General features: G+C 45.4%; 1 protein-coding gene across 3 annotated transcripts; it reads right to left on the bottom strand.

The window, feature by feature from the left end:
* Positions 1 to 27,969, bottom strand: LOC107077976 (overexpressed in colon carcinoma 1 protein). 3 transcript variants are annotated; one of them, XM_069192667.1, is made up of 6 exons: positions 27,581 to 27,969; positions 14,531 to 14,555; positions 8,733 to 8,768; positions 7,313 to 7,392; positions 2,088 to 2,124; positions 1 to 598 (listed from the first exon to the last, which is right to left on the bottom strand). In XM_069192667.1, exons 1-5 carry the CDS (start codon positions 27,621 to 27,623, stop codon positions 2,120 to 2,122), a joined length of 189 nt encoding a protein of 62 aa, XP_069048768.1. In that variant the 5' UTR covers positions 27,624 to 27,969; the 3' UTR covers positions 1 to 598; positions 2,088 to 2,119. The 3 variants fall into 3 exon arrangements, with proteins under 3 accessions (XP_069048768.1, XP_069048767.1, XP_069048766.1); XM_069192666.1 differs by having other exon boundaries at positions 2,084 to 2,124; positions 27,581 to 27,965; XM_069192665.1 differs by lacking the exon at positions 7,313 to 7,392 and having other exon boundaries at positions 2,084 to 2,124; positions 27,581 to 27,965.

The raw sequence follows: 27,969 nt of genomic DNA, 5'->3' as shown, positions 1-27,969 counted from the left end.
TGCATGTGCAGTGTGCAGTGAGAGAGCAGCCAAAGCAGACAGACCTTTTACTACAAGCATGTGGCTGGGGTTATACAGATAGACACTGGCGGATCGTCTAACCACTGACTCCCCTGACTGTCTCTCTTCACCGTTCCTCTGGTCAACCAATGAGGACTTGCAGAGCCAGATTCGACCCCGCCCCCATTTTAACTCTACAAATCACTGCTTGGAGTCTTTGAGCTGGAGGGTCAGGGGTGTACAAAGCTCTCTGCTTGTCTGGTCTGAGGTCCCAGGGTTTGTTGGGGAATCGGGACCTGCTAGCCCTTCCTCCAGCTTCACTTATTGGTGCCACTGATGTTAGTCATTCAGTGAAAGGGTTTTCCTGGACAAAAAGAGTATAAAAATGCAAGGCATCGTGGCTTCACGTCGGCGTGTTGATCTGGCTCTGGAATGTCTCTGCCATGCTGCACAGCCTGTTGATGATCTTTGGGCGTGGGGTCTTCCTCCTTATTGCTCCCCCTTACTGGTGGCGGCAGGTACAACAGGTGCAGACTCTGTTTGTTTGTTTTTAAGTGGAAGGTGCAATCTTTCACATCGTCGACGAGCTGCGGCAGGCCTGGTGAGGAAGGAAGGAAGCAGAGACGGAATAGAAAGAGCTGAACAAGATGGGTCCATTTTCACTCAGCCCTACAATCCAAACACTCCCTCAATCTTCGGAGAACTTTCAACAGAATGGCTCTTGTCAGCATGAATTCAGCCCACACAATATTACACAGTGTCAAAGAGATGCCCAGTATGAAAGATATATATTGTAACGCAACGGGGGCTCAGGCGGGCGCCCTTGCCGCATTAGGTCGGCCCCTACACCGTCCGGGGCTCGAACCCGGGACTTCCGCGTCTCTCTGCAGCGACCTAGCCCCGTGAGCCAAAGAGAGATCTCTCCACAGCCCAGTTGCTGTGGTCCTGCTATCACAGGGAAGGGCGGTGACGTCACCCGCTCTGGTACGCCGGTTTTCATAATGGTCGACAGTGGATTTTAAAACCCACGACACTGCACATGACATATTTACTAATAAATCTGTCCATTCCCCTAGCTTAACTCTGATTTGAGGGGTTGAGCCATCATCTGGCTTCTCCTTCATTCCAAACAAATACCCGTGCACTCATTCCACAATTTATGAATGCAATTCGTTGCTGGAAAACAGTTCATAAGGTTAAAATTCGTAAGCCTGGGGTCTAGAAAACCACCCAGTATTACCTAAACAGAGCACTGAATCATCAAGGTACTGTAGTGTAAATCGCGCTCCAGGTCCTGTTGGCAGCGTGGCGAATGACAGGCTGGGGAAGAGCTTACAGGCTCACTTACAGTGGGGGGGGTGCTAATCACGGAGCAGGGAGGGAGAGAAAGATCAGGCATCCGCTCGAGACGGGCGGGCGGAGACGGAGAGGTCACGAGGGCAGGTTACCACTGGGGGCATCGCTACAATAAGAATAATATCGGTTGCCTGTGATGATTATCGCATTTACCCTTGTATGCTGTTTGACGAGATACAGTAGAGAGCTCATAAAATGCGTAAAAATTCTAAGAATGCACAGGAACTGTGTTCTGTGAGGCCATGCCTTGGGGATGGAGCTTTTTGTTCGGGTAGAAGATAGGACTAGTTATTATAAAATAGTTAATCGCTTGAGAATGCATGCTTAGTTACCGCACAAATTCATAAATCCGGTGTCTGTAAATCCGGGGAAAATAAGAAGGATATTGTTTTCACAGATTCATTTTATTTGTGTCTTTTTCTCTCTTATTTCTGTACCATTATTTGTTAGTAACATAGAATAAAATAATTCTTCTAATTTAGTAAATGTAAATTGATACCCATCAGTTTTTAAATACGTAGGTATAACGATTTTTGCTCTGCTAAACTTTCTAAACCACATGAAATTTCCTTAATGTTCTACAACTGCTTTTTCGGGAGCGACTGACCAAAATTCGCTCTCAGATACAAACCCAGGTCTACAGTTGTATTGTATGTGTTAGATGACTTTGATGGCGCACAACACAGGAAAACACAGGAATCTGAAAAAATAAGAGCAGTCTTCATACCTACTGTAGTCCGTGTCCTGCCTTGTATCACGTCGGCTAGTCTGCAAGAGAGGACACATGAAAAAATAAAAGGAACAAGCTTATAGTAGTAATTGAAGAAGGCGGATGTACAATTTCTTGTAAGTGCCAGATGTAATTGAAGTCAAGGTCCGCACGTGCAACGATGTTGTAACGGCTAGGGCACAACAAGTTACTGGCACGATTTTTAAGGAAACAATTCCGATACAGTATGTATTCACGTACATGTGATTTTAATAGAATACGTCATCGATGATGAATGCTGCTCTACGTGTGCATGTTTGGGCAGCTGCTTTGTGAAAAAGCGCGACGTTCGTTCGATCCCCTCTCTGCTGAAGCCCTGCCGTGCTGTGAGTGCACACGGTAAGGAGGTAAATGTGCACAAAAGCCATTTCACGGTAAGAGCTCAGCCACACGGCTCACTCTCACACAAAGGTTTTGTGGTTCTTGCTTCTGTCTTCCCAGGATGGGCAATTGTGGACAAATGGTTTCCTTTTCTTTGGTGTAGATGTACTTATTCTATGCAGAGTAACGGAGGCTTTAAAGAGCCATTTTGTTTTCTACCTAAAGGGACTGTGACCCCTCTGACAATGGAGTCCCATAGAAATGCTTCCTGTGTCGTGTGTTCTGTGTGTTCAGGCAGACGGTGGTGGATATTGTAATTGCGAGTCTCTGTGGGTGCGCTAGTGGATCTGGGGACTGGGAGAAATGAGGAACCTGTGGCAGGGTAAGGGGTTCGGAGTAGTCGGCCCACACAGTTCTACAGCAGTTCTTGACAATAACCCCTCAATCACCCTCCCTGCACACACATCAGCTAGATTGCGTGAACTGAAAAAAAAAATCAGTTCGGTTGCATGAATTGAAAGGGTAAGGATTATCACTATTACAACATCTAAGTGAATATTCTTAGAGTGATTAGGATTGGAATGATTTGCATGTATTTTATTATAAGGAGCCTGCACGACACACAGAAAAATCCCATCTTTTGTGTTGTATTCCAGACAGTCTTTTCAGGTCCTTTTCATTGCTGGTCCTTATGCCAGTAGCTATATCACCCTGCAACTCAGAACTGGCAGCCCACTGTAATCCAGCACCTGGATGGGAGACTCCTGGGAAAGCTAAGACTGCTGCTGGAAGAGGTGTGAGTGGAGCCAGTAGGGGGCGCCCACCCTGCGCTCTGTGTGGGTCCTAATGCCCCAGTGCATTAATGGGGACACTATCATAATGACAATGTTATAAAAAAAGGGCACTGTCTTTGGCATAAGATTTAAAAACCAAGGTCCTGACTCTCTGTGGTCATTAAAAATCCCAGGGTGTTTCTCGAAAAGAGTAGGGGTGTAACCCCGGTGTCCTGGCCAAATTTGCCATTGCCCCTTACCAATCATGGCTTCCTAATAACCCCCATCTATAATTTGGCTTCATCACTCTGCTCTCCTCCCCACTGAGAGCTGGGGAGTGTACTGGAGCGGTATGACTGCTGTTGCAATATCCAGGTGGGGGCTGCACACTGGTGGTGGAGGGGAGCCCCCATTACCTGGAAAGCACCTCGAGTGGAGTGTCCAGAAAAGCGCTATATACGTATGAGGAATTAACATTATCATCATCATCGCCCATGGCAGCAGGGTACAGTTGTGCTGTGAGCGTGGGTTTTTCCGCCTACACTTAGGGCCAACAGCAGGCCTCTGTCTGACAGGAGAGATTTTGTGCCACTCGTCCCCTGCAGGGCATGTTCTGTGGGATAGCCAGGCACACCTGTCTTGCATTATTTATAGCACATCGCCTCTGCCCTCCCTGGTGAAATCTCTCTCTCACACACACACAGACGCAGAGGATAACAGTCAGCACCTGGAGCTTCCCCGAGTCACCTGCCCCTGAGGTGCTGAGTCATACCCCCTTCGTCTCACACGCTCACAAATCCGCAGAGCAATTAGAACTGAAACCTCTGCTGCACTTAGCTCTACTGGGAAACAGAATTACCCAAGTGGAACAGGGCTGTTATATCTCCCATTGTTTACCCTTGAAGAGCCCCTGCTCTTCTATTGTACTGTATATGAATATAGTGTTCATATATACATAACATTAAATCCCTATAATGACTTTATACCCTTCAAATATCCACAGCACCTGCTCTCCTCTTTAGATGCCATTTAAAGTCACAGGGGAGCTTGTAGTGATATAATTACTTAGGAGGAATGGAAATATATTTTCCCAAAATTAGTCATTTAATGGCAGATTGAAATGAGCAGAGACTGCGACGCACGCTCAGCACAGGAACCATCTTTAGAATGGTTTTGTCTCTTATTTCCCAATATTTAAAAAAGAACCCCAAAACAAATACAGTTTGTACAGCATAAATGGAGCTGGTGTATCAAACGCAGGGGTGACTCATATCAAACTGGTAGGCCACCCAAGAGCAAATACTGTATACCTCTTATTCTGTCTTTGTCTGTTATTCATTTAGCTACATAATGAGAACTAGACTGGGGATGGTGTTTCCAGTAAATGCTTAGAGAAAGCTTACAAATAGTTCAGTTTTGCCCCTGCAATGATCTTCTACTCTGCAAAGACCCACATCAATAGCCTTGTTTTCTAGAACTCATTCAAGCCAGAAGTGACAGCTCATATGCTATATAAACTAATAATCCTTTGCGATTATGTAATGCTTTTCATCCTAATCATCTCAATCTGCCTGGCATATCAGAGGGAGTGTGCACATTCACCCTCAGCCCCTGAAGCACAGCTCCCACCTGGGCGATGACCTGCAGCCGGTCTGCTCTAGCAGCCCCACGACCCAGCAGATCGGGTGCAGGAGAGGCAAACGGCTGCACCTTTTCAGCTGAGGGGAGAGCTTCGGTTTAGGCCAAATAGATTATGCAAACTCAGGACCCAGTTAACATTACAGTGGCACAGGAGCAGCCAGGTGCAGTCCTGTATATCTTGGTGGTCTCCCAGGAGGAAATCAACTTTGAGTGCACACATCTGACTTTCAAAGTAACTGAAACACCACACCACAACCACAGCTTCAAGATGAATATCCAGGGGCATTAGCCTGAACCAACCTGAAAGACATACCCCCCTACCTAAGGAATGAATAACTGGTGTGTTCACCGTGGCCTCAAGCACAGACATGCCAGTCTTGAGACATGGGCAGGACAAGCATGTTGTACATAAGCAGCAGGGGCTGTTCTTCTACTCAGTGGGTAAAGCAGTTGCCAGGTCAGTGATGTTATTTTGTATTTGTTGGCTCTGAGCATGAAAGTGCCTAGTCAGCTCATCCTATGGGTCCTAGATAGTACTGTACATGACGGTCTTGAGTGAGTTTGTGTTCATAGGGGAAGGTACTGTAAGCATGTAAGTACAGTAAGTGTGGTAAGTGTGTTAAAAGATTTAAAAATTAGATTACTGTTACTATTTCGTCTGTGCAGTGGGTGGAGCACAGATTCCAACCTGTTATCAACATGTTGCTGTGCACTGAAACTCTTGGACAACACATGAAACCAGACCCTGAAGGTAACTTTCACCAGCAAAGTGCCAACTAGATTTGTGTAATTGTTTGATGTCATACTGGGGGTTCTGATTGATCAGGTGATTTTAGACAAGTTAACTGGTATTTTTCAACACTACCTTCTCCACCTGGCAAGTGGGACTGCCAGTACACAATGGGCACCCAGGTTGGGGGCTGTACTTCAGATGTGGGTGAAGTGGGGTCCCTTCAATATGAAAAGCACTTGGGATGACAAGTGCTACAGTATGTATGTATATTCTATCCTAAATATACTACTCCATAACACCCAAGCAATCATATGACTTCTGTTCAGAAGTTTCTGCTCAGGTAAACCCACCTGGATTGATAAATGCACTTGCCTTGGTCTAAGTCAGTGCTGAGTGTTTCTTGTAGCACTGGAAGAACTTAGAGGGGGCAGATAGATGGACATGAATCCCTTGGCCCCTCTACAATGAGATGCTTCTGCCCAGAGACATTCTGTCTTTCACTGGGCGGTGGCACTGGGGCCACAGCATGATTTCAAACTGGCAGACTCGTGTGGGTATCAGGAGGGCACAGGGTGCTTTTACACATGCAAACCAGCGTGGCTCAGGCCTAACTGCAGTCGTCACAATTTCAGCAAAAGAGCAAAAAACAGCCAAACATGAGACATCTCATGTTGCCAGTTCTGTTGTTGCATTTTGCTGTTTTTCAAAAACAATTACAAACGTTGAAAAAATGGTCCTGTTTATAGTGGCATTACCAAAACTGTAATTGAAGGTGACTGTTTGTTTTTGGGTTTTACAGTGCTCCTAAAGAGCTTCAATGTGCATATGATCATCAAATGACTGCTTTAAAAGCTTTTTGCCTCCACTGCAAACTTTGCTTCACCTTTTATAAATTGCAAATACATTTCGGCTCATTTTCCAGAACTCTTATTAAAACAAGGACTTTGCAATATGTTTTGCACATTTCCTGCAAATAACGGGACTAGATTGAATTGGAAAGCAAAATATGTTGTGGAGAAAATGATTGTATCAATGTCTAAAATCATACATCTTTAAGGAGTGTATGTAACACGGAGACCGCAGTTTCACAAGATTATCAATCAAGTTATCAGTAAACCTCCCAAAGAGGTTTTGCACTTGATTCATAACCAGTTGGTTCTGATATTTATTTTTATTATCAGGTGACAATATTATTGATAATCTAGTAAAGCCATACACTCCCAGCTACATGTACACCGCATTTCACTATTTCAAAATTGAATTGAAAAGCCCCCTTTTGCTAATATTAGTTCTAAAACATTGAGGAAAAGTGTTGGAAATGTAGCAGGAGACAATTTAGAGTGCAGAAATCATATTTTTAATTGACTTATAGTTTTGGTCAATCAGCCGGACTGTAGTTTGATCCAAAGGGTTTGCGAGCTGACCTGGAAGCGTACAGTATCGCTGAGATGAACCGTTGACTGACCAAAGGCAAAGCAAACTCTGTTGCAACAACAGAGCTTCAGAGCACTGGCCCCGAAGAGTCCTGATCTTTGTACACCTCCTGGAACCTGTGGCTGAAGGCCACATTTACATTGAATAATGAAGCGGGTGACTGGTTCATTTCAGTAGCCGAGACACTTCCTGTAATGCAAACCAGGTCAGGCCGTTGTTCCCCAGGACCGGGGCTGGAGGCCCTGCTGTGATCCTGCTACCATCTTGACCTGGCGTCTGCCCTACCTTTCTGTGTGGACTTGGACTGGCTGCCGGCGATGGCGGTCATGTCAACGGGCAGGCCCACATACACGCCTCCGTAGTTCCTGAGGCCAGAGAGAGGGCAGAGGATGCAGGGCATCAGCTTGATGTGCTTAGAGAGATCCATATCTCACCAGCTAAGAGCTCCGAGCACTTCACGTCTAACAGAACACAATTCTTCTGTCCCCTTCAACACTTTTAGACGCCTGGGCCATGAAGTCGTATCCAGACAACCTACTCTACACATGTCTGCCTTGCTCTGTAAAAAGTGACTCCCTGGATATGCTCTATCAGGAAAACCAAACATTTGGTGAATATGCAATATGTTCTCCCACTGACTCTTGCTGGATCCTGATCTAGAGCTGGCATAGCCGCCTGCATTACTTTATTGTTTATGAAATAGTTGCAACCCAGCCACAATGAAATACAAAAACTAAACCCTGTCCTCCCGTGCACAAATGAGCTCAATTTCCAACAGTTGTTTTTGTTTTCTTTCTTACAAGAATTAAAATAAAGAACCATTTATCTCATTGTCTGATGAAGGATCAGCTTTCAGGTTCCTGGAGTGTTTAAGAGCATGCCTATGATTTATGGGAATGAATATTCAGGAGACCTGGTGGTCTCACAGCCCTAGGAGGATGACTGGTGTGTCTGAAGGTTTTCAGTCCAGCTCAGTTTTTAATCACCTAACTCGGCTCGTTTTGGGGTTTTTTTCTGAACAATTTTACCGCTACTATCAGTTTGACAGGTGTGTTAGCCGCCACAGTCTGCAGTGTGATGTAGCAGATTGTGACCTGTGGAACAGCCAAAGGTCTCCAACACTGGAATTGCAAGTCTGTTCAGATAATTCCTAGCATTATGAAAAGCTGACAGATAATTACAATTCATTCCCGTATCTCATGACTCACAACTTATATTACACAAGGGACAACAACAACTGAAAGCCCTGTGAATGCTTGGAATACTTGCTGAGAAACGTTTGGCTGAACCGGCGCGGTTAATGGGAAGCCATCTGGCCACAAGACGAGGGGGCTTGAACCCCTTTCAGACCGAGTGAACCCAGGGCCAGCTGCAAGGGGGAGATGAGGTGGAGGAGGGTCGCTCGAGTCGAATGTGAAGGGAGGCGTTTGAGTTCAGGTTATGTACAGTAGCTAGTTGGGTGGCGCTGGTGATTAGGAGCAGCTGTGTGAGATTGACTTGTTGTTGTTATCCCTCCCACACTTCAGTTAATAACTTCCATTTATCACTACAGCAGCATATTATTTCCAGAGAGCTTATTTTCCATGCAACATTTGGCAGGGGTGTTTTTGCTCTTTTTTTAGACCTGGACAAATGGGATGGACAGCTTAATCTGGTAGAATCAAGATGCATTTTTTATCACATAAAACATTCTGAATAAACTTACCTTCTTTTTTCATCATCGGATGTGGATTCCTCTGTCCTGTCAAAAGCAGACAATATTTGTGATCTTGCTGCAGCCAGCTGGTGGAGACATATGGTCAATGAGTGCTCAGTTGAAAACTGTACAAGACCCAAGATCCACCTTGCCAACAAAGAGGAAGAGTAGGGTGGCTGTGGCACAGCAACTGGGCACAGGGGGAGCATGAGCCCAGCAGTCTGTTCTCACATGTCTTACTTGTATTAATGGTTTTGCAGAGTCAGAGAAAATCATGATCACCATTTATAATGCCTGTTATAAAGGGTTATAAGGAATTTATACATGCCAACAGTTAAAGCATAAACAATTACTTTCACACAATTTCATTTTAAAGTAGAAAGTGTTCCTGCTGCAGCTTTCCAACTGGCTGGACGGATTGCTAAAGTAATTTTAGCTGTAGAAGATCTTCCACAAGCATCCCGATGACACTGTTCAAGTCCTCTGAGGCTCTCCTACAAGGAGAGCAGCTCCTGTTTCACAGGAAGCTCTGGATTAACTTCCGGGTCGCAGGAGTACGGGTGTCTTTTACTCAGGCTCCGTTTCAAAATCTGCATTTGGCTTTGTGTAAAGAAACAAGCTCTAGAGACATGAGGAAAGGTTCACCTAATTAGTAGATCAGCAGGCAGACAGACAGACAGTTGCTGTGATCCTCACCATTCTTCTCTACAACAGAAAACCAGGAGTCGGGAGCAAACAGGCGCGTTTGTGTTTCTGTCTGTCTCTCTGGTGAGCTGCAGTACTGTATCCCTTACTTTGTGTCTCCTTAAATGTACTTCTTCAGTTGTAAATGATTTTCATTATTTTCTGGGACTAAAAAAGGAAGAGGTGTCCATGACCCAGCTTCAGTTCCTGCCAATCAGTCTTCCTGTCTAGAGGGCATTTCATGTAATATTCAGAGCCTTTATTGTTGTTATTACTATATACTGTAGCTTTCTTTCCCATTTTACTCCCAATTGCTAACCACATTGTCACTAATGTAAACCCCTGAAATGAAATATGGGCTGTGGTTTGCCCTCTATAACCCTCCATCTTTTCTCCTGTTAACAAAATTTCTGTAGTTTGGTTAGATCCTGACGAATGCAATAGAGAGGCGAAATGTGTATAAAGTATCTGGCATCGCTCACTAGCTGAGAGAATGGCAGTCTATCTTTTGGATAGGCTGCCCAACCCCCCCCCCACTATTGTGGGGAATGAGCCAAGGAGTCTGCTGCAAGGTTGTAGATGAGGAGGTGGGGGGATGGGAGAGAAACACGGAAGGAAGTCCTGGATGTGAGGCTTATATACATAGTAAATGCAAGTATGAGAAATAAGGATAAAAGTCTTTTCCCGAACCTCTGTTATAAACACCATTAAATGGCTATCCTGTTTTTTCAGGGGAAGGGAATTTGTGCCACAAATTAATTTTTTCCATAAGTCTTTTGACCGAAATGGCAAGTTCACCTCTGTGCTTTATCCTATGGCAACACAAAGCTATCCATCTACCCCATTGATTAAGTGCAGTTTCTCTTGGTGATTCAGGCAGTTCTTTGCCATTTTGGGTATTAGTTTAGGCTATTGGTGTTGAAGAGTGTTCTCTTGCCCACAGGTGTGTTTGGGTCCTGAACAAGTGAACATGTGTAACAAGGCCCAGTACGCTGAGCCAGTTACAGAGGTGAAGTGTAGTAGGTGATGTCTCCCTCCTCTGAGATCTACACAGCGTAGAGCTCTGCTGTGGCAGAAGACACGGTGGAGTTCCTGCTGTATAGGCAGGGGCTGTGAGCGTGCCTGCAGCCTGCGAAAGACTAGGATTGAGGAAGATAGCTCTTTGTGTCTGCTTGCTTTTCAAATGTATTTTCATGGCCTGATCTTGTGGGGAAGGGGAAACGTTAAACTCAAGAGCAAAGTAAAACTGACTTGTCAGCGTGGAGCAAAATGGCAGCTCAGCTGGCGTCAGGCTGCCTTTTATATTGGCCCATTACCAAACTGCGTCTGTGAAAGAGAGCTTCCCCACTAGTTGCAATTTCCAGCGGAAAGTGTATTGTGAGCCCATTAAGCTTTCTTCATAGGGGAGATTTACCAACGCCAGAGATAAACGCCCCCTGACTTCCAATGACAGGTGACTAACTGAAGAGGCCTCGGCAGCTCTTTCCAGAGGAGCACACCTGTGCTATATTCATGACCACAACATGGTTTGTTTGCTTCCCGCAGTATAAATCCTGTGTTTTGTACAGCGGCTGTTTCCTCTGCCACACCCCCTTGAAAGAACACGCTGCCAGATCAGAGAGCCGCTGAAAGGGTTTATAATGAGCCCTGATGAGCCCGGGTCACCACGTCTGCTGAGTGAGAGTCCGATCGCCAGGCTCATTTAGCACAGAGACGTTCGATGGGAGGGGAGAGACTTAACCTGGCTTTTCAGTGCCGAGGGCTTGTTTGGGAAATGACAGGGTTTCCACCCCCAGAGAGCACAGGGCTTGCCGATTGAGGAGGAGGACTGGGCTACCCCTGGTCAGCCTTCAGCTTCAGTGTTCGTTGATTTCAGGTCATTATCTCAGGGCTGGGCTGGGGATATAATAAATCACCAATGAACTGGCTTCATTACTCTGCTCTCCTCCCCACTGAGAGCAGTGGGGAGAAGATCTCCCCACTGGGAGCGTTCTGGCGCACTATGGCTGCCGTCGCATCATCCAGGTGGATGTTGCACATTGGTGGTGGTGGAGGGGAGTCCCAATTACCTGTAAATAGCTTTGAGTGGAGTTTCCAGAAGAGCGCTATATAAGTGTAAGCAACTATTATTATTATTATTATTATTATATATGCCGTGCAACTGTGAAAATTCCACTTTCTGGTGCATGTAGAGCCCTCCGGCTCCAGGTTTTTAGGTGTTTTTAAAAACTTGACAGAGTTTGAAATGTGCACCAGTATGAAGGGAGTCAACATGCAATACAATGTTTAACTTGGTTTAAGTAACAACTAAAATTGCCACATCCGTCCCATGTCTCATGTCATTTTTACAATTTGTTTCTCTTAAATGTGCTGTTTTCAGTTTCTGGAATTTTCTTAGTTTGATAGTAGACAGCAATTTCCCTTTAATTCATGCCTACACCCCCCTCACAAAGTGTTTGAGTTAGCAAGAAAGCAGGTTGGCGCTGTGGCCGGGGGTCCTGGCCTCATAACTAGAAGGTTGTGAACTCAAATCCCAGGTAACACACTACTGTTGTACACTTGAATGAGGTACTTTGTCTAGGTTTTCCCATAAAATACACCCAGACTTCAAATGGAAGCCAATCTGGAATAAATAGAAAACAGGCTGTCTGCTGCTGTCTGGCTCTGACCTTCAGCAAAGAGGGAATCCAGGAACCTGCATGATTGATTAAGACTGGTTTAGCAAATTAATACATTTTAACAAAGTTACAGTATGTGCTTTCAAGAGCGGATGTTTTAAGCTCCATTTTCTTTTAAAGTCTTCTGGTTTAAGGGAGCTACAGGTGGTAAAAGGTGCTTCTCGGGGAAAGGCTGAGTGCTCTGGAGTTACAGTAAGACTTTGTTGCTTTTGTCTTCATTTATTCAGTAGAGAAGGATGCTATCACTGATGAAAAACAACCAAAAACTCCACTTCCTTTGGACCAGTGTTGACTTATTTACAGTTATGTGCATGAGAATGGTCCTCTGGGCAGAGAGTTTTATGTTGCAGATCTTCTGATCGATTTTGTGATTGTCAGCATACAGATTTTTGGAAAAATATGTCATTTAATTAGTGTAATAGGATGGCAGTTCAAACAAGATGGCAGGTCTTCTCTGAACTACATTCCCCAGAAAGCAGTGAGCCATGACCCGCCATCCTTGGTCACCTGACCAATTTGAAGACCACAATTGGTTGGGAGATAATTTAAAAACCAGGAAGCTGAGGCTTCCATGTTTATTTCTTATCTGCCTCCTGGAGACAGTGGGCAGATTCCCTATAATGTGCAGCACCAGTAGGGGACAGAGCTTATGTCAGTCATGTGAATGAATGATGGAAGGGTCTGTGGACGTGAGTATTGGGAAGAGGTTTTGAGAGAATCTTTAATCATAGGGAAAGACTTTGGAGCTGTTAAGCAGCTTAACTGGTCTGTGTGTTCATAGAAGACAAAAAGAAGTAGTTTTGGCCGCATTCAAAAGATGAGCTTGGTTTTTACTCTGTGGGTTTTGTATTCTTCTCACTCTAAAGAGCTCTAATTCACCTTACAGCTTCACTTCGTGTGCATTATCCCTGAGACCTGTCTCTTTATAGATCCCAATAAAGCATACCATATTATGTACAGTCCTTTCACATGAATTTTCACATAAGAGGGTGATAAACACATTAGCTACATTGGGATCTAGTGAAGGCTTAATGACTTTTTAAAGGGAGGTAGGTAGCTGGACATTTTCCACAGAAATCAAAGAGCCCTGTACATGACTGGCTTAATACTTGAATATTTGAACTAATAGAAAATCCACAGGGATTCTTTTTGAGTTTTCCGTGGGTTTCTCTGGAACCTCTTGCAACACAGTAAAATGTCATGGCTCTTTAATTGAGTTATTGAACAATATTGAGTGGAGCACTGTCACAACACAAGAAGCACAAAGGTACTGTAAATTAATTTGTGGTTCAACTACACCACACTACACATAACATATTTTAATGGGAATGTAATGTATATCCATGAGTAGGAAGGCTGCCATTTCCTGACATACAGTATATTTTCAACCTACGGAAATACGCTTGTCAAGTGACTTCTTCACTAAAAATGTTAGTAATCCTACTGTCATGCACTTAACAGATTATCGACACTAGTTTTTACTAGTTTGTCAATTAAGCTCTTTTGACGAAGGGTTACGTCTGGTATTCTTACAGAAACTGGTTATTCCAAAAGTTATGCCACAAAGTCCCAGCCAGTGACTTGTCCACACAGACCTTTTTCTACATTTCACACATTTCACAGTTATCATGTATTATGAACATAACTACTGTAGGTCATTACATAGTAATGGTTGTATTATTCAGTATTGCTATAGTCCTGAGGATATGATATGTATTACTATCATATGAGAACTGTTTCCGAAGCAAATCCAGAAATCTAATCTGATGACATGATCACAGACTATTCATGGCTGCATCCTGTCTGGAGGGTTTTATTTGATCTCTGGGGAGAGTCCAGAAATAAAATCCAGGATGACAATTTTCCTGTGAGGAAATCCCACAAGCAGGATACAAGTGAGCACAGTGTGGAATTATTGACCCTGCTGGTGGGTGCTTAATTTTGCCGAACTACAGACCTTTAGTTCAGAAGTTTGGAACTTGCAACATGATCTGTGAATACAAAGATCACATGTTTTTAAATCCCGCACGGACAGTACCGAGCAAATAAAGGATGTGCGATATACAGTAGGAGAGTTTCCTAGCTAAATTATGGTATTTGTCACATACATGCATAATGTCATACTGTACAGTGTGCAACTGAAATTGAACTGAGGAGATTTAAAGTGCGTTGTATAGCACAGAAGTGTGTGAGGTGTCTTCTGAAACAAAGGGTCCTTAATTCTGATTAACGGCTTGAGTGCAAGAATGCTTCTGGATGGGCCCAGCAGGATACAGAGGCTGCTTGAAGACCGGAGGAAGCAAAGCTGTTCTAAAAGCTGAGACAAGCGGGACAATTCCTCTGACACTTCCCCAGCCCTGTGCTCGTGTCCCTGTTAATGAACAGCCCTTCCATACCACCTGGAAAGAATTAATAAGGTCTTGAGGGAGACCACTGCCTACTTACACGTCTTTTGAAGCCCCAGCTGGACCTGGAAAGAAGAGAAACGTGGTGTCATTGAGCAGCAAATTGAGTGGGTATAAAATGGCATGCGTGCCCTGTACACTACAGTGCAGAGGATGTGCTCTGCCACAGTTTACATCAGTAGTGCAGAGGTTTCGGAAGTGACACAGACATACTGTAAGAACACAGGGACGGTTACGTACAAGAAGAGGCCATTCGGTAGGTAAGCTTGGTAGCTGACGGAACTGAGACACTTGTGCAGCTTTTTCGTAAGAACACGACATGTTACAGATGAAAAGAGGTTGCAGGAGGACCGAGCACAAATGCATTAATGCCCGTGGCAGCCCCACGTTACCATCCACCAGCCTCTAGAGAGACTGTCCTGCTGTTCTCTCTAGGTGCATTTTACTCAGCTGGGGGTCGTGTGTGTTAGAGGTGAGGATGTGAAATGATATAACGTTACATTGAACACAGTGCTCGAACCACCCTGTCCTTACTCTGTTCTGCATGCAGCCTGCCACTGCAGTTTCCCAGCGCCAGACTCAGCGGGTTTTAGAGTCACCGAGATAGCTGGTATACTATAATGTCCACTCGGATGCAAGAACAGACTGTAATTGAGCTGCCCCTGCCTGCTACAGTGAGAAAAGGCACATTGGAAATTGAGCAGTAGCTGTTAAGTCCTTTGGGGTTCAGACCACACTTTTTTAACAAAGGTGATAAATCCAGTTGTTGTTTGTGTCTGGAAAAAATGACAGTAGCAGTCTCTCCATACACACCAAATTCAAAGATCTTGGAAACTGTGTTCTTAAGAAGGCTTCAGCTTCTCTGTCACGGGAGATGAAATTCTTTTTCAGAATGAGACGGGCACAACTTTCTCAAGTGAATTTGGAGGAACTGGAACATGGCTAACAGAGTCAGGGTGACAAATACAACATCAGTGGATAGAGCTTATTCAGGACAGACAGGAAGGAATGGAAGAGGTGGAGGTGTATTATCAGAAAGAGCTCTCCGGCACAGGAACATGACCTGGAGGAATGCATATTCCCAGAATCTGTATGGGTTTTATTTGGACAAAATCATTCAAAAAGTTTAGCGTTAGGAGTTAGCTAATAAGGTGCAGATGCTCAAATCGGAGTGATGTAATTATTGGAGTACTGCAGGTATCTGTATTAGGATAACTGCTCTTTCTAATTTACTGGACATTAACTATCTACACTCTTGCCCAGACTAGCTCTGTTGGTAGAGCATGAGATTCACAATCTCAGGGTAGAGGGTTTGTGTCCTATGTCGGGTACCAGGTCCTCCATGTTGGAGATTGGGCACAAGGCTAACAACTGTCCTGTAAAAAACTAATGTTATGGAAACAGCAACAGGATGTTGCTGCCCTACATGCTGGAAGGCATAACAGGCAAACATCCATCTGTCTACACTCTGGTATGGTCAGTAAACTAGTCAAGTCTGCAGATTATACCAAAATCAGAGGATTAGCAAACTGTAGAAAATGCCAAGGAAATTCAAGATTTTAATTCTAGAATTTAGGACTGCAGACAGCTGACAGATAATGTTTAATGTAGACACTACAAATGAAGTGTTAAATGCGAGAAGCAAAAACACAAACTACAAATAGAAAATGGGAAGTTCTGAGCCTGATGAAGCAACTTACAAACAACACTTAGATGTTGGTGTTCTGTAATTTACATCTTCTAGACAATAAGGAAAAGCAATGAAAAAGTCAACAAAATGTAGGGTAAAAAATGTAAAAGTTAAGGCATGGTGTATTGAAATTGCACTGTGCAATAGTTAGCCCTTATTTACAATATTGTGCACACGTTTGGCTACTCTGCTACAAAAAATATATTGCTGCTTTGGAATTGGTAAAGAGAAGAGCAACCAGATACACTGCCAAGCTGCATATCCTGCTCTGACTGGTTTAAAGGAATGAATCCCTTTTAGTCCTGGAAAGAGAAATCTACAGGGGACCTTATAAATGCATTTGCAACTAAGATCAGGAGGCACGTTTCACCCAATGGTTGTGGGAGCATGAGACTTGTTGTCAAAACTGATTACCAAGACCCATTTGGGTGGGATCTTCGAAACAATTACTCTAGCCTCTAACTGCCAAACAAGCTACAGTATATGTGCAGAGTGGCCTCTTCTTGTTTGCAAACCCACGTAATGTTCATATTTGTAAAAACATAATTGTACAGGTACAAGAGCAGAATTCAAGGACTTGTTGATAAGGACGCACAGAACAGAGAAATTGTTTGACTTTTGAGTAGGTGTATACGAATAGGGGAGCAGGTTGTTTTTTCTGCAATTCTGTCACATAAGGAGCCTCCACAGCAGCAAAATGAGAGAAACCCAAACCTACAAGAGCAGTAGTGGGAGTACAGTTGTTGACACGACTGCAAGAGGTGGGGTCAACAGCTGATTATTAGCATTGTGTATTTTGTTTTGGAAAAATTGCATGAATATATTATTCTGTTCAGAAAAGCAAACTTACTGACCGTTTCGAGAAGTGTGTTTCAAATGGGGACTGTATGATTAATGCGTTGCTTGTCATGCGTGTGCAGTACAAGGAGGGTCTGGCTACTGTAAAAGCTTCCCTGTAGAACAGTTGATGTTGTACTGCAAGGATGAAGGAAGTCACAGCACAGCTCAGTGAACTTTTGAAATGAGTTTCATCTTAAAGAAGGGCTTTCCAGAAAGCAAAAACAGCAAAACGGTGATGCAAATTTAACTTTTCATGCTATGTTCCAAACAGAAGAATTTCCCAGGGTTTTTATATGTACTGTACTTCTGAGCCTCCATAAAATTCATAGCTAGGATAAAGAGATTTGGCCGTACAAAAAATAATTACGGCCATACATGGTACAAAAGTATTTTTAGCACAGTGTACAGTATGTTCCACTTTCCAGTTGCTCTGAAATGCCACATGGCCTCGCTGCAAACTCTCTTCTTCAGCACGCACAGAGCTTAACCAAATTAAGGATGAACCCTTTCATATACACATCAAAACCCTGCAATACCTAGGCCTGTAGATGAACGCTCAAGCCCTTTTCTCCTCCACAAAACACTAAAGACTCCAACCTGCTGCAGAGCGAGTGAACGAAACAAGATTTAGTAGGGGGTCAACTATCAGTTGTTAGTCGTACCGTTGCAGACATGTCTCAGCGTTGTCCTCATGTAAAACAGACTGAGCTACACTAAACGGGGCTTTTGTAATTGTTTTTTCCTCCACCAGACCAGTTCCATTCAGTCTAATGAAGGCCATAGCTCATTTCCTGTTAGTAGGAGTTGGAAGGACTGACAAGCCCTGCAAGACACCCTTATGATCAGAAGTACCTAATTTAGAAACCCTTAGGTTGGAGTTGGCCACAGCACAGGAATTAACCAAGTGTAACGTGTGGCCCTGATTATGTTAAAGATCAAAATGCTTCAGCAATCATTTGTCCATTCTTTCAGAAACAAAAATCAACATTAATTAACGTTGTAGCCAGGAGTGATGCGCGGGTTGGCTTTCTCTTGACCTGAACCCGGCCGCAGTTGTGAGAAACGAACCCGCACCCGCCCGACCCGATCTAAAATCTTTTGGTTTGAACCCAAGCCCGCCCGCGGGTTTGAGTCAACCCGCGCATCACTAGTAACCAGCCTTCAATTACGGAAGCGACTGTTAAACGTTATTGCTCAATTATTATTTGTACTGTGCAAAAGCCAGAGAAGAGGAGCTTGGTCTGTTTGGGCCCCAGTGCTTTCAGACGTTGTTCAACCCATCCAAACTCCAAACTGATGTCATATACGTCAAGGTTTCACACAATCAGACACAAGCCTCCTCTAATTTCCACACAGACTCACTAATTAATCATTCAGTCAGTCACCAGTGTACTTAAGGACTCTTTCCCAACATCTCAGTGCTCAGTATTGAGTTTCCCACTCAAGCTCCTGGCTTTTTTAGTTTCCTTGCTACCTGTCTGCTGTTGGCTTCCTGATCCTCTGGCTTACTGACTAGTGTTTACTATGACTACGACTTCGGATACTCCCTTCGGATAAGTACACCCGGCTTTCACTACGAACTCTGGTTAAACCGTTCACCATGTAAGGTCCAACCATAATTTTGTCTGTCGCTGCGTTACAGTACACTACCAGTGCGATCATGCTGTCAGGCTGAAAGCTTCACTGCCTGCTTCAACTCCAGACAGGGGCCCCATAAGGAAGACAGTTCATCTGCTGGGAGAAGGAGCTCCTCCTCAGCCTTCTGCACATCAGAGAGATCAAGGGGTTTAACATCATCAGATCACAAAGAGAAATCAAAGCTTCTGAAAAACAGGCATCTCCTACCTGAATCTCCTCCAGCCTGAAGCAGAGGACTGGGATACAGAATATACTGTAGAAGGCTATTTTTTCTCATTTTGATCATATTACGATATGACATGGATTGTATAAGGATTATATTCTGTCTTACTTCTTTTACACAATGTAGGGAAGCAATAAAAAAAGGAAATGTTAGGATAAATAGACATATATAGGATATAAAGCAAGGAATTTAAGATTGTATAATACGCTAGTAAAACCTCATTTAGAGTAGTGCAGAATTGTGGTCACTGTGTTACAGAATAACGCTGCTCTGGAATCAGATACAGTCTGGGACTGGTGGGAATGTCCAGTACTGTCAGACAGAAGGCTCTTTCCAGCCAGGGACAGTTCTGCTCGATGGGTTGAATGGCCTCCTTTCTGCAAATTCATGTTCTTACAGACAATATCGGAAGAACTGCGTGGCTTTGCTTCGAGCTGCTTCTGTTAGCACTGATTGACCATGGCGCTCCTCGTGTGGGCCATTATTTTAACGACCCCAGCACAACACAGAAGCACCTGGAGCACACTGAACACTGACTGTGCTTGTGCATCCTGGTACAATCTGTGTTAAAGGCAAGAAGCAATGAAGAACGGTGCACAATCTGTCAACCAATGAGAGTGTGGCGTGATACGTGGTTCCTGTGCAGCCAGTGCCACATGATCATAACTCAACAAAACGCAACCCTCAAAACTGGCTTCATCACAATGAAGCCTCCAGCCCCCCCACCCCCCGTGGACTGTGGGCAGAAGGAGGTCCATCTCCCCACTCCAACCAAATACGGTTATGCGGCCAAATCTGAAATATTCTGTAACTGCTGTATTTTAAACACAAACTCATCTCAGGACAAAATTGAATTTGAATTCTATTCTGTGGTAAAAATATCAGCGGTGCTATTATGATACCTCAATGATGCCCTCACACATCGCTCATACTGTACGTAAGAAATAGTGCTCCTAGGAACACATCCTCATTCAACCCCTGTTCTTATTGCATCGATTATATCCTCCTAGTTCAGGAAGGCATCCTTGGTGCTAAGTGAGGCATCGCTGTGTCTATTTCTTACAACAACGCTAACGGGTGTTTGCTTTGTACTGTAGCACTCACATCAAACAAATACTTAAAACAAGTACTCTTCTTTCAAGAGCAGTTCTTATGGATTTTAATAGAACATGCTTTTTCTTTAAAGAAAAAAGGAAACGCTCTCTTGGCAGTGCGAAAACGAACAGAGAAATCAGGTGCAACCCTGTAACTTCAGTTCACTTCTCCTGACCCTTCAGTGAGTTGCTGTGAAGCTAGGACTCTGTGCAGTTACGTCCCTGACATCCCAAAGCCTCTCAATTTGTCAGAACCTTCGGATTTGAGAAAAAGGCCTCATTTTCACTTTGGCCAATTCTGATGTTTCCCTGTTTGTGGCAGCAAAGCATACAGCACCCTGACATTGGCGTGATGCATCGGCGAACCCGAGGCTCAAAAACACTCCCACGGCGCCAGCCTGTTTCCAGGCAAGCGGCACGCGCCCGCGTCTCAGAGCCCCAGCTTGTTCTCTGACACTGCTGCCAGCAGATCCCGCGTAAGCTGCTCGGTTTCAGCCGTGGTCCCCCATGAGCCCCCAGCCAGGCCTCCTGCTCTTGAGCCGCGCGGTGAAAACAAGCCCCAGGACGGGGTGACACCCGTTCTGTCATCTGCGGGAGCTGCTAAGGATCAGGAGCCACACGGCCTGCTTGCTAAGACTGGCACCTCCTGGGTACATATGTGTGCGCTGCAGGGCACATACTGTACAATCGGAGCGAGAGACAGGCATTCTGGAGCAGAGGGGCAAAATAAGGAGGCCCGTTCTGCAGGTCTGAAGCAGCATGCCTCGTCCTGTGAAGTGCATCACTGCACCCACTTAAGCTGAGCTCTTAACAACCACGAAACTGAGGCCTCCTCTTTCCTTGAGCATCTAAAGGACTCCCAGAGGCTGGCTGCATGGGGAATTCCAGGGCTCTTCCCGCCCTTTTCAACCCATGCGCTCCTCTGGTTTGGTCATTATCCCGGGATATCACGGGCCTCTGCCCCCCTTGGCATCTCGGTGTCTACAAATGTTGCTAACCTCCGAACACAAGATCCAAATGACCCCCTTCCACCCCAGTGTTGACTTGTTTTTTAGCTCCAGCTAAGTTTAAATTGCAATGGTAATTCTCCGTTTTGTGTTACATGTTCTGTAGAATAAACACGTACTGGAAATGTTGTTATTCCGTTAGATACTTCAATGATTAAGGACATTCTTGCTTGAATTGCACGTACCTCCATCAGTTATTTTTTTTCTGTGCTTACCCCTTCACAGTTAATATTAAGAACTTGTAATTAGTTTAAAAGTGCATGAATTAAGGATGCATCTGTGGACAGTGGTGTTGTGAGGTGGGTTTTGCAGACTGGAAGGGTACCAACATGCAGCCTTACACTCCCCCAAATGTCTTTCATCCAACGTAACAACAAAACACGGTGCTCAGCACAGTACTGAGCTCTTTGCTGAGAGGAGAGAAAAGACACAAGTGTGTTGTAGGCTTTCCTGATGTCTGCCGAACTTGTTTCTGCAGTGCCCTGAGAAAGTGAGGAAAAGTAAATGAAAGAAACAGTATTATCTGCTCCAGCCTTAGTCTACTGCCAGGACCCTTTGCTCTGCTAAACCCAAGCGTGATGAACAAGCCCACTTGTAGCACTGAGAGCTGTTCCTGCTGGATGGCACAGGGAAGGCCGTTGCTAAATTAAAATGGGAATAAATAACAAAGAAGCTCTCAGCAGACACAAGCTGCTGTGCCAGTCACACTTTAGCGCAGGATCAAAAGGTCTCTATTGGCACTCAGATGTGCCTCAAGGGCTCTTGACTGCCAATTTTCTGTTTTAACTCAGTCTAGAGAAGCACTGTTAACACCAAGACATCAGAATTGCCTCACTGCCCTAGGAGCCTGTGCACAAACACCTCCAGACGTTTTGCTTGGTTTGCTGCAGCACACATAGTACTACTCAAGGCCAGAACATAAATGGAGATGTGTTTGTTTGTGTGTCTGGATGCTGCCACTCCCGAGAGCCTCCGTTAAGATCGGCAAGCCCTTCGGTCGGTGAAAATGGAGCTCGGAGAGGTGATCCTGAGGCTGTAAGATCTTGGGTCGAGCTGTGTAGAGCTCAGAACCTCAGAACAGAACTGGTAACGCAACACTGGAGAGTAGTATGAACTCCAGAGAACAGAGGACCTGACCGAAACAGAAACGGAGGTTTTTTATATCGCATAGAAGGTTTAAAATGATAAAAGACCCCCCCTCTGTTGGGGTGGTTCGGAAAAAAACTCCTCCTGCAGCTGTTCACAAAGACGGCAGAGGTGCTGTTGTTTACATCTGCCGTCAAGGATGGTGGGCCCGGATACATTTCTTTCTAACCAGCTGAGAAAGGGGCATGCTTTCTCACAAAGTAGTAAAAGGACTGCTGACACGGAAAGGCCATCCCATCAGCAGCACAATCCGAATTCTAACAGATCGTGACATTTTCATGGGCTCCACGGGCCCACCCGTATCTAATCCACTTCAGAATAAGAAATGCAGAGTGATTGTTTTCCCCATCCTACAAAGCCTGCGTGTCACCATGAGTTATGCTCGGATGCACTTTAGCACTCGGCGAAGAATTGACGGTGTCATGAAACAGGAGCTGCAAAACAGACGGCTTCCTTATGCAATGCCCGGGGGATGATGTTTTAATTGACCTGTGCCGCAGATCTCAGCAAGCTGATGATCCCGCACTCACACTCCTACGGTGAATCCGAGAAGGAGGCAGGCTATTATGCCAATGCCTCCCCACGGGCACCCTGCCAATCCACCTGAACAGTGGCATCAGCACTTAAAATCAATCTTGCCTGGAAGGCTACTATAAAGTATAAACCACAGCTGGTGTTGTCTTTCACTGGGCACGCAGGTCTCGGGGTCAAACGAATCTTGAGTGCTGCAGTTTGGTTTGCCTGCCCTGGCCTGACTAATCTGCACTAAAGGTCAGAGGGTTTTGTGTTGTAATATGCCTTCCTATTGGTTTATGAGGTGAGTTCTTCGCCAGCGCCTCGCTCTTCTGAGCCTGCGGAGGGGAGAGCTTGACCCACCGTGCCACGAAGCTTCGGGTGCTGTTGTTGTGGCCTGATATCTGATATCTCCGGGCCGTCTGTGTAGCCCAGGGGTCGTAAGAGCCAGGGCAGGAGCACCAAGCATATCGCCTGCAAATAGCAGATAGCTGCAGTATTTACTGAGCAGATAGCTATTTACTGAGCATCCTTCTCCTCCCCTCTCCTTCTCTGTCCATCTTTTGCTCTTCTCCTGCACCTCTCTGCTCTCTATTTATTCTCTATGTAATATTGTATATTATAATTACAATAACCGTAGAACTAATCGTAATTTGACAGAATTAATTACGTAATCATATTATATAATTTTAATTTTAATTTTAAACAAAAGTATATATATAATTTTAGAGTAGTTTCCATATAAAGAGAAAATATCTAATATATTATACAGCTCAGGTTGGTAGCTGGGTCAGCATGCGTAGTCTGCAAAGGAATAAGTAATAGGTTTATTCCACGCTGAAAAGAGAAGAAAGAAAACACAGCATTTCGGCTGTGATGCCTTCTTCAGGTGTGAGAAAGACAGGGCAGTAAGCAAAGATTAGATAGCACAGGAGAACAAAAGCTGGGAGAGGAGAGAAGACAGGAGAGGCAGAGAGGCCACTCAGGAAGTGCAAAGTGGAGAGGTGTGAAGTCAAAACCTGCATGTGAATAGAGAAGATTACACGAAAACAAGTCGGTCATTGAGAGAAAGGGGGATAGTGTGAACCTAGTTTCAGGATGAGTTTCTTTGCTGTAGTCTTTCTGCTATGGGAGTTGAGAAACCCTTCTTTGAGAACAGAGACGGAGAGATCAGTGTGATCATGGCCATCTGTGGTGAAATGAGAAACTATGGGCTTGGAGAAATCTTTCATCTTCAGAGCCCTAACATCTTGTCTGAAGCGGTCTCCTAGTCTCCTTCCGGTTTCCCCAACGTAGATAGCTGGGCATATTTTGCAGGAGATACAGTAAATGAGGTTGCTGGAGATACAGGATGTCATCTGGATGAATTAACCTGAGGGGCCCTGAGTGAGCGTGTTGTTAGATATGTATGTGCAGGTGATGTGGCGAGGGGAAGGTGCCTGGTGGGGATGACTGCCGAGTGTGGTCAAGGGAGCTGTGAACCAGTTGACATAGATTGGGTGGTCGGCAGTAAGAGATGATTGGGCGATTAGAAAAAGGGTACCGATGGAGGGATCGCCCTGTATGATGGAGTGGTTGTTAAGAATGGTCCTGGGGATAGAGAGTGTGTTAGAGTGGTAGGGAAGCACCAAAGGAATGCAGTTGAGAGACCGGGAGTTCCTGATCGAGTTGATGATCCGGGGGCTGTTTTTTGCCCCGGTGAGGGCCCTATCGATAACATGGGTGGGGTGTCCTCTGTCGATGAAAGAAGAATGCATTTTGAGTGCCTGGTTCTGGAGTGCTTGTCTTCACTGCAGAATATATATAATATATATATATATTTTATTATATAGAGAGAATATAAATTGCCTCTAGATACACTGTACACCGGACCTGCTCCTCTCCTCCAGTGCTGGGGATGCCTGCCGCAGGCTTGTCTGAGGGGTTTGCCTAATTCCAGCTGTCCAGCTGCTGTCCAGCTGTGGCGCTTGGGTGCCCTGGTCACCTGACCCTGAGACCTGGGTGCTGGCGGTGCTCTCAGTGCCACAGAGGGGTGCTTGGTAGGGCACCCGTGTCACCTTGATGCCAAAAACGTTATTTTTTATAACAGACAGGGGTCTGCTGACTTGTTGGTCCGCAATCCACATTTCCGTTCTCAAAACTGTATTTTTGTCAAATGTGCCGATAATCTCCGATTCGTTTTAACGTGCCTTAGCAAATGTGTTAACAAAGTCAAGCTGAAGAGAATTGTTTTGCAGAGAGGGGCTTCATATCCCTGTTATTAAATTAGAGAGTTTTACCAGCCTGAGTGAGTAACACTTGCACTGTTCTCTTTGCAGCGAGAGAAAATAAAAGCCACGATAAGCCTAATACGCATTAGCTTTCTTAATAAAGGGATTGCCTTAGAAGTCAGACAGATCTCATACACTTAAAGTAAAAGTTTTAACTTTTAATAAATAAAGGAGTAATATAATCATATTTAGAATATGTATACAATGTTGGTCACCCAACTACTATATAATATTGCTTCTCCGGAGTCAATCTGAAGAAAGGTACTCAGGTTTTAACAGGCTGTAAGAGCTTAATCTTTTTAGTCTTGAGCTGTACACAAGGAATCTAAATGAAGTATGCAATAAACTCAAAAACACAAATAGTAACTAAGGAGATGTGAAGTTAAAACTAAGTACAGGAGATAGCCCTTCTCCACCCAGAGAGCACAATCTGTCCTCCTCTGGTCTGTGTAGACGTTCTCGTGTTTGCTAGTTTATTCCAGAAACAGAGAATACGAACGGACAGTGTTATAAAGATGTATGGAGTCGAAAAGAAATAGATTGAGATGTGGATCATGTTTTCCCGCTTGAACAATGATTTGGAATTTGCGCTGGATAGTTCTTTCCTCTCCTCCTGTGTGGAGTTTGCATGTTATCCCTGTATCCGCCTGGGCCTTCCCTCCGTCCAAAAGCTTGCAGGTGCGGGTGTACTGGCTACTCTGAATCGGCCCGTAGCCCCGAGGAACAGGAGAGGGAGTCCGTCTTTAAGCAGTCGGGACATGCTCTGCTAGGCCTCGGAGAACCCATTTCCATTCACAAGCCATGGAGGGACAAGTGCTCAGAAACTCAGAAAGTGAGGAAACACATCAGATCTAGCTCCGCCAGGACTAGGCTTGTCTATAGTCACTTGTGTCACTGCCTCTCAGTGCTAAAAGCACTGAATGTGTCTGGCTGTAGCCAGTGCTACTGTCCACCCAAGGATATCCTATAGCACTCCACTTCCAGTAGCTGAGTGTGCCGTCACCTCTCAGAACATGACTTGTAGCGCAACATCAGAAGACAACCTGTGGCTTCAGGTCTAATGTGGCACCTCCTCTCTCTCTCAGAGGCCAGGGCAGCAGCAGAGGTCTGCTCAGCACTTACAATTCGGGACGCTTTCTCTTCTGATCTGGCTCAGAAAACCACGGTCTGACTGCTTTCTAACATGCTTTTAGATTCGGTGGTGAATTAGTATCGTGCTTCGACGGGTAAGACAAGAAAAACAGATAAACACAATCATTTTCACTTACAGGGGCAATGGCCCAGAAGAGAAAACCTAAGTTGCTCTGCATAACCCTTTCTTTTACATTGTCTGCTGAATTAGCATGGGCACGCCGAGTGACAACAATCCTGCCCACGCACTTAAAAGGATTATAATCATCGTTTGCGCTGCAATGCCGCCTGATTCTAGGCTGTACTGAGTATTTCAAAGAGGTTTATCCCTAGACAAAGACAAAGAGCACTATTGGCACTAGGAGTACAGGTGTTTACCCTGATGTCCTGGCCAAATTTCCCACTGGTCTTTCCCAATCACAGCCTCCTAATAACCCCCATCTCTGAACTGGCTTCATCACTCTGCTCTCCTCCCGATTGATAGCTGGTGAGTGGGGAGTGTACTGGAGCATTGCTTGTGGCAGCGGGGAGTCCCTATTACCTGTAAAGCACTTTGAGTGTATAAGGAATTATTATTATTATTATTATTATTATTATTATTATTATTATTATTATTATTATTATTATTATTAGTGACAACCAAATGTACTAGACGCGTATTAAACAGCAAGACGAGCTGCTGATTTCTGAGTTAAAGCCTAGCTCTCTGCCCTCCGTCCCCCTGCTGTGTTCCTGTGAGGCTGTAGGGGGCTGACCTCTGCCCTCTAGGTCAGTGCGAACGCAGAAAGAAGAAACAAGTTGAGGGGGCACGTTGCTGCGATCATCACAGCTTCCTCGCCCCAGGAGAAAATCCACTAGGGAGCTGAGTGCTCCACACACTACACACACGCCGCTGCGCACTGAAGCCCCACGCTGAGAGAAAAGCTTTTTGTGTTGCCACCCAGATGATGCTTTTCAACAAGGTACTGTGTTAAGCACAGCCAGGATTAAGCCCTAACAAAAGAGCAGCAAGCTCTCCTCTGGCATGTAGCATCGGAAGGGAACAGGTTGCATCTGGGAGCCCGGGAGGAAGAGTAACTGAGGCTGACATCTCATTCCTAATTTAATCCTTCCCCCACTGCAGCTGCAAAATGGCATGGCTATCTCTTTCCCAGAGCACGCTGCCTTCAAGGTTCGGCAGCAGCGGTGCGCCGACACTTGTGCGCCCAGCACTGAAACCCACAAGCGACATGTGGATCTCCCCGTGCATCGCACGGCAGCAGAATTCCTGCACCACAATCCTCAGCGACAGGGCGCCTCCGAGCAGTGAGTCACACCAAGGCAGACTCGTGCTGGCCTTTGTTCGTGCCAGGGGGGAGCCCAGTCTGCTCCGCTCCAGACCCGACACTGCCAGCGTCGCGGGGGGGCACGCGGAACGAGAAGGCAGCCGGACTGTCCCCTCTACACGCCGGCGCGCACGCGAGCACGGGCACGCACGTTCGCACACGCAGGAGAAAGCCCCCACCCCACCCCGGGCAGGTAGGAGCCCGCACACTTACCCTCGCTGGAGGTGTTGGTGGCCGATGAATTCCCACAGCCCATCTCGGAGCAGATCAGCCGGCGCACGGATGAGGACTGAGCTTCCAGACTGCCAGCGAGGGCAGGGAGGAGGGTGAGCGTGGATGTGTGTGCTGGGGAGGAGGGAGGGGGGTTAAGACAAGGGAGGCTGATAGCACAGGGACTGATCACTTTATGTCACTGATTTGCAGCTGCTTCTTTTCTGTCTACCTCTCTCTCTCTCTCTCCCGACTCCCCTTTCTCCCTCTCGCTCGCTCTCTCTCGCTGGCTCTCCCACTCTCTCCCGTGGCTGCATGTGTCTGTGAAAGGATGGAGGCACGCTCTTATAGGGAGGAGAGAGGGAGGGAGAGGAGGAGAAAGAGCAAGGCAT

The sequence above is a fragment of the Lepisosteus oculatus genome, chromosome 7 (assembly GCF_040954835.1).
Source record: "Lepisosteus oculatus isolate fLepOcu1 chromosome 7, fLepOcu1.hap2, whole genome shotgun sequence".
NCBI lineage: Eukaryota > Metazoa > Chordata > Actinopteri > Semionotiformes > Lepisosteidae > Lepisosteus > Lepisosteus oculatus.
The sequence above is the reverse complement of the archived record's forward strand: the minus strand, read 5'-3'. Positions and strand labels throughout refer to the sequence as shown.

What these genes read in the sequence shown, in the direction of transcription:
- LOC107077976 (XM_069192665.1), bottom strand. Translation starts at nt 27,623, where the DNA reads ATGGGCTGTGGGAATTCATCGGCCACCAACACCTCCAGCGAGG. An exon ending in CACCAACACCTCCAGCGAGG is followed by an intron (nt 14,556 to 27,580) that starts GTAAGTGTGCGG and finishes TCTTCTTTCCAG; the next exon opens with GTCCAGCTGGGGCTTCAAAA. An exon ending in CAGGACACGGACTACAGTAG is followed by an intron (nt 599 to 2,083) that starts GTATGAAGACTG and finishes CTTCCTCACCAG; the next exon opens with GCCTGCCGCAGCTCGTCGAC.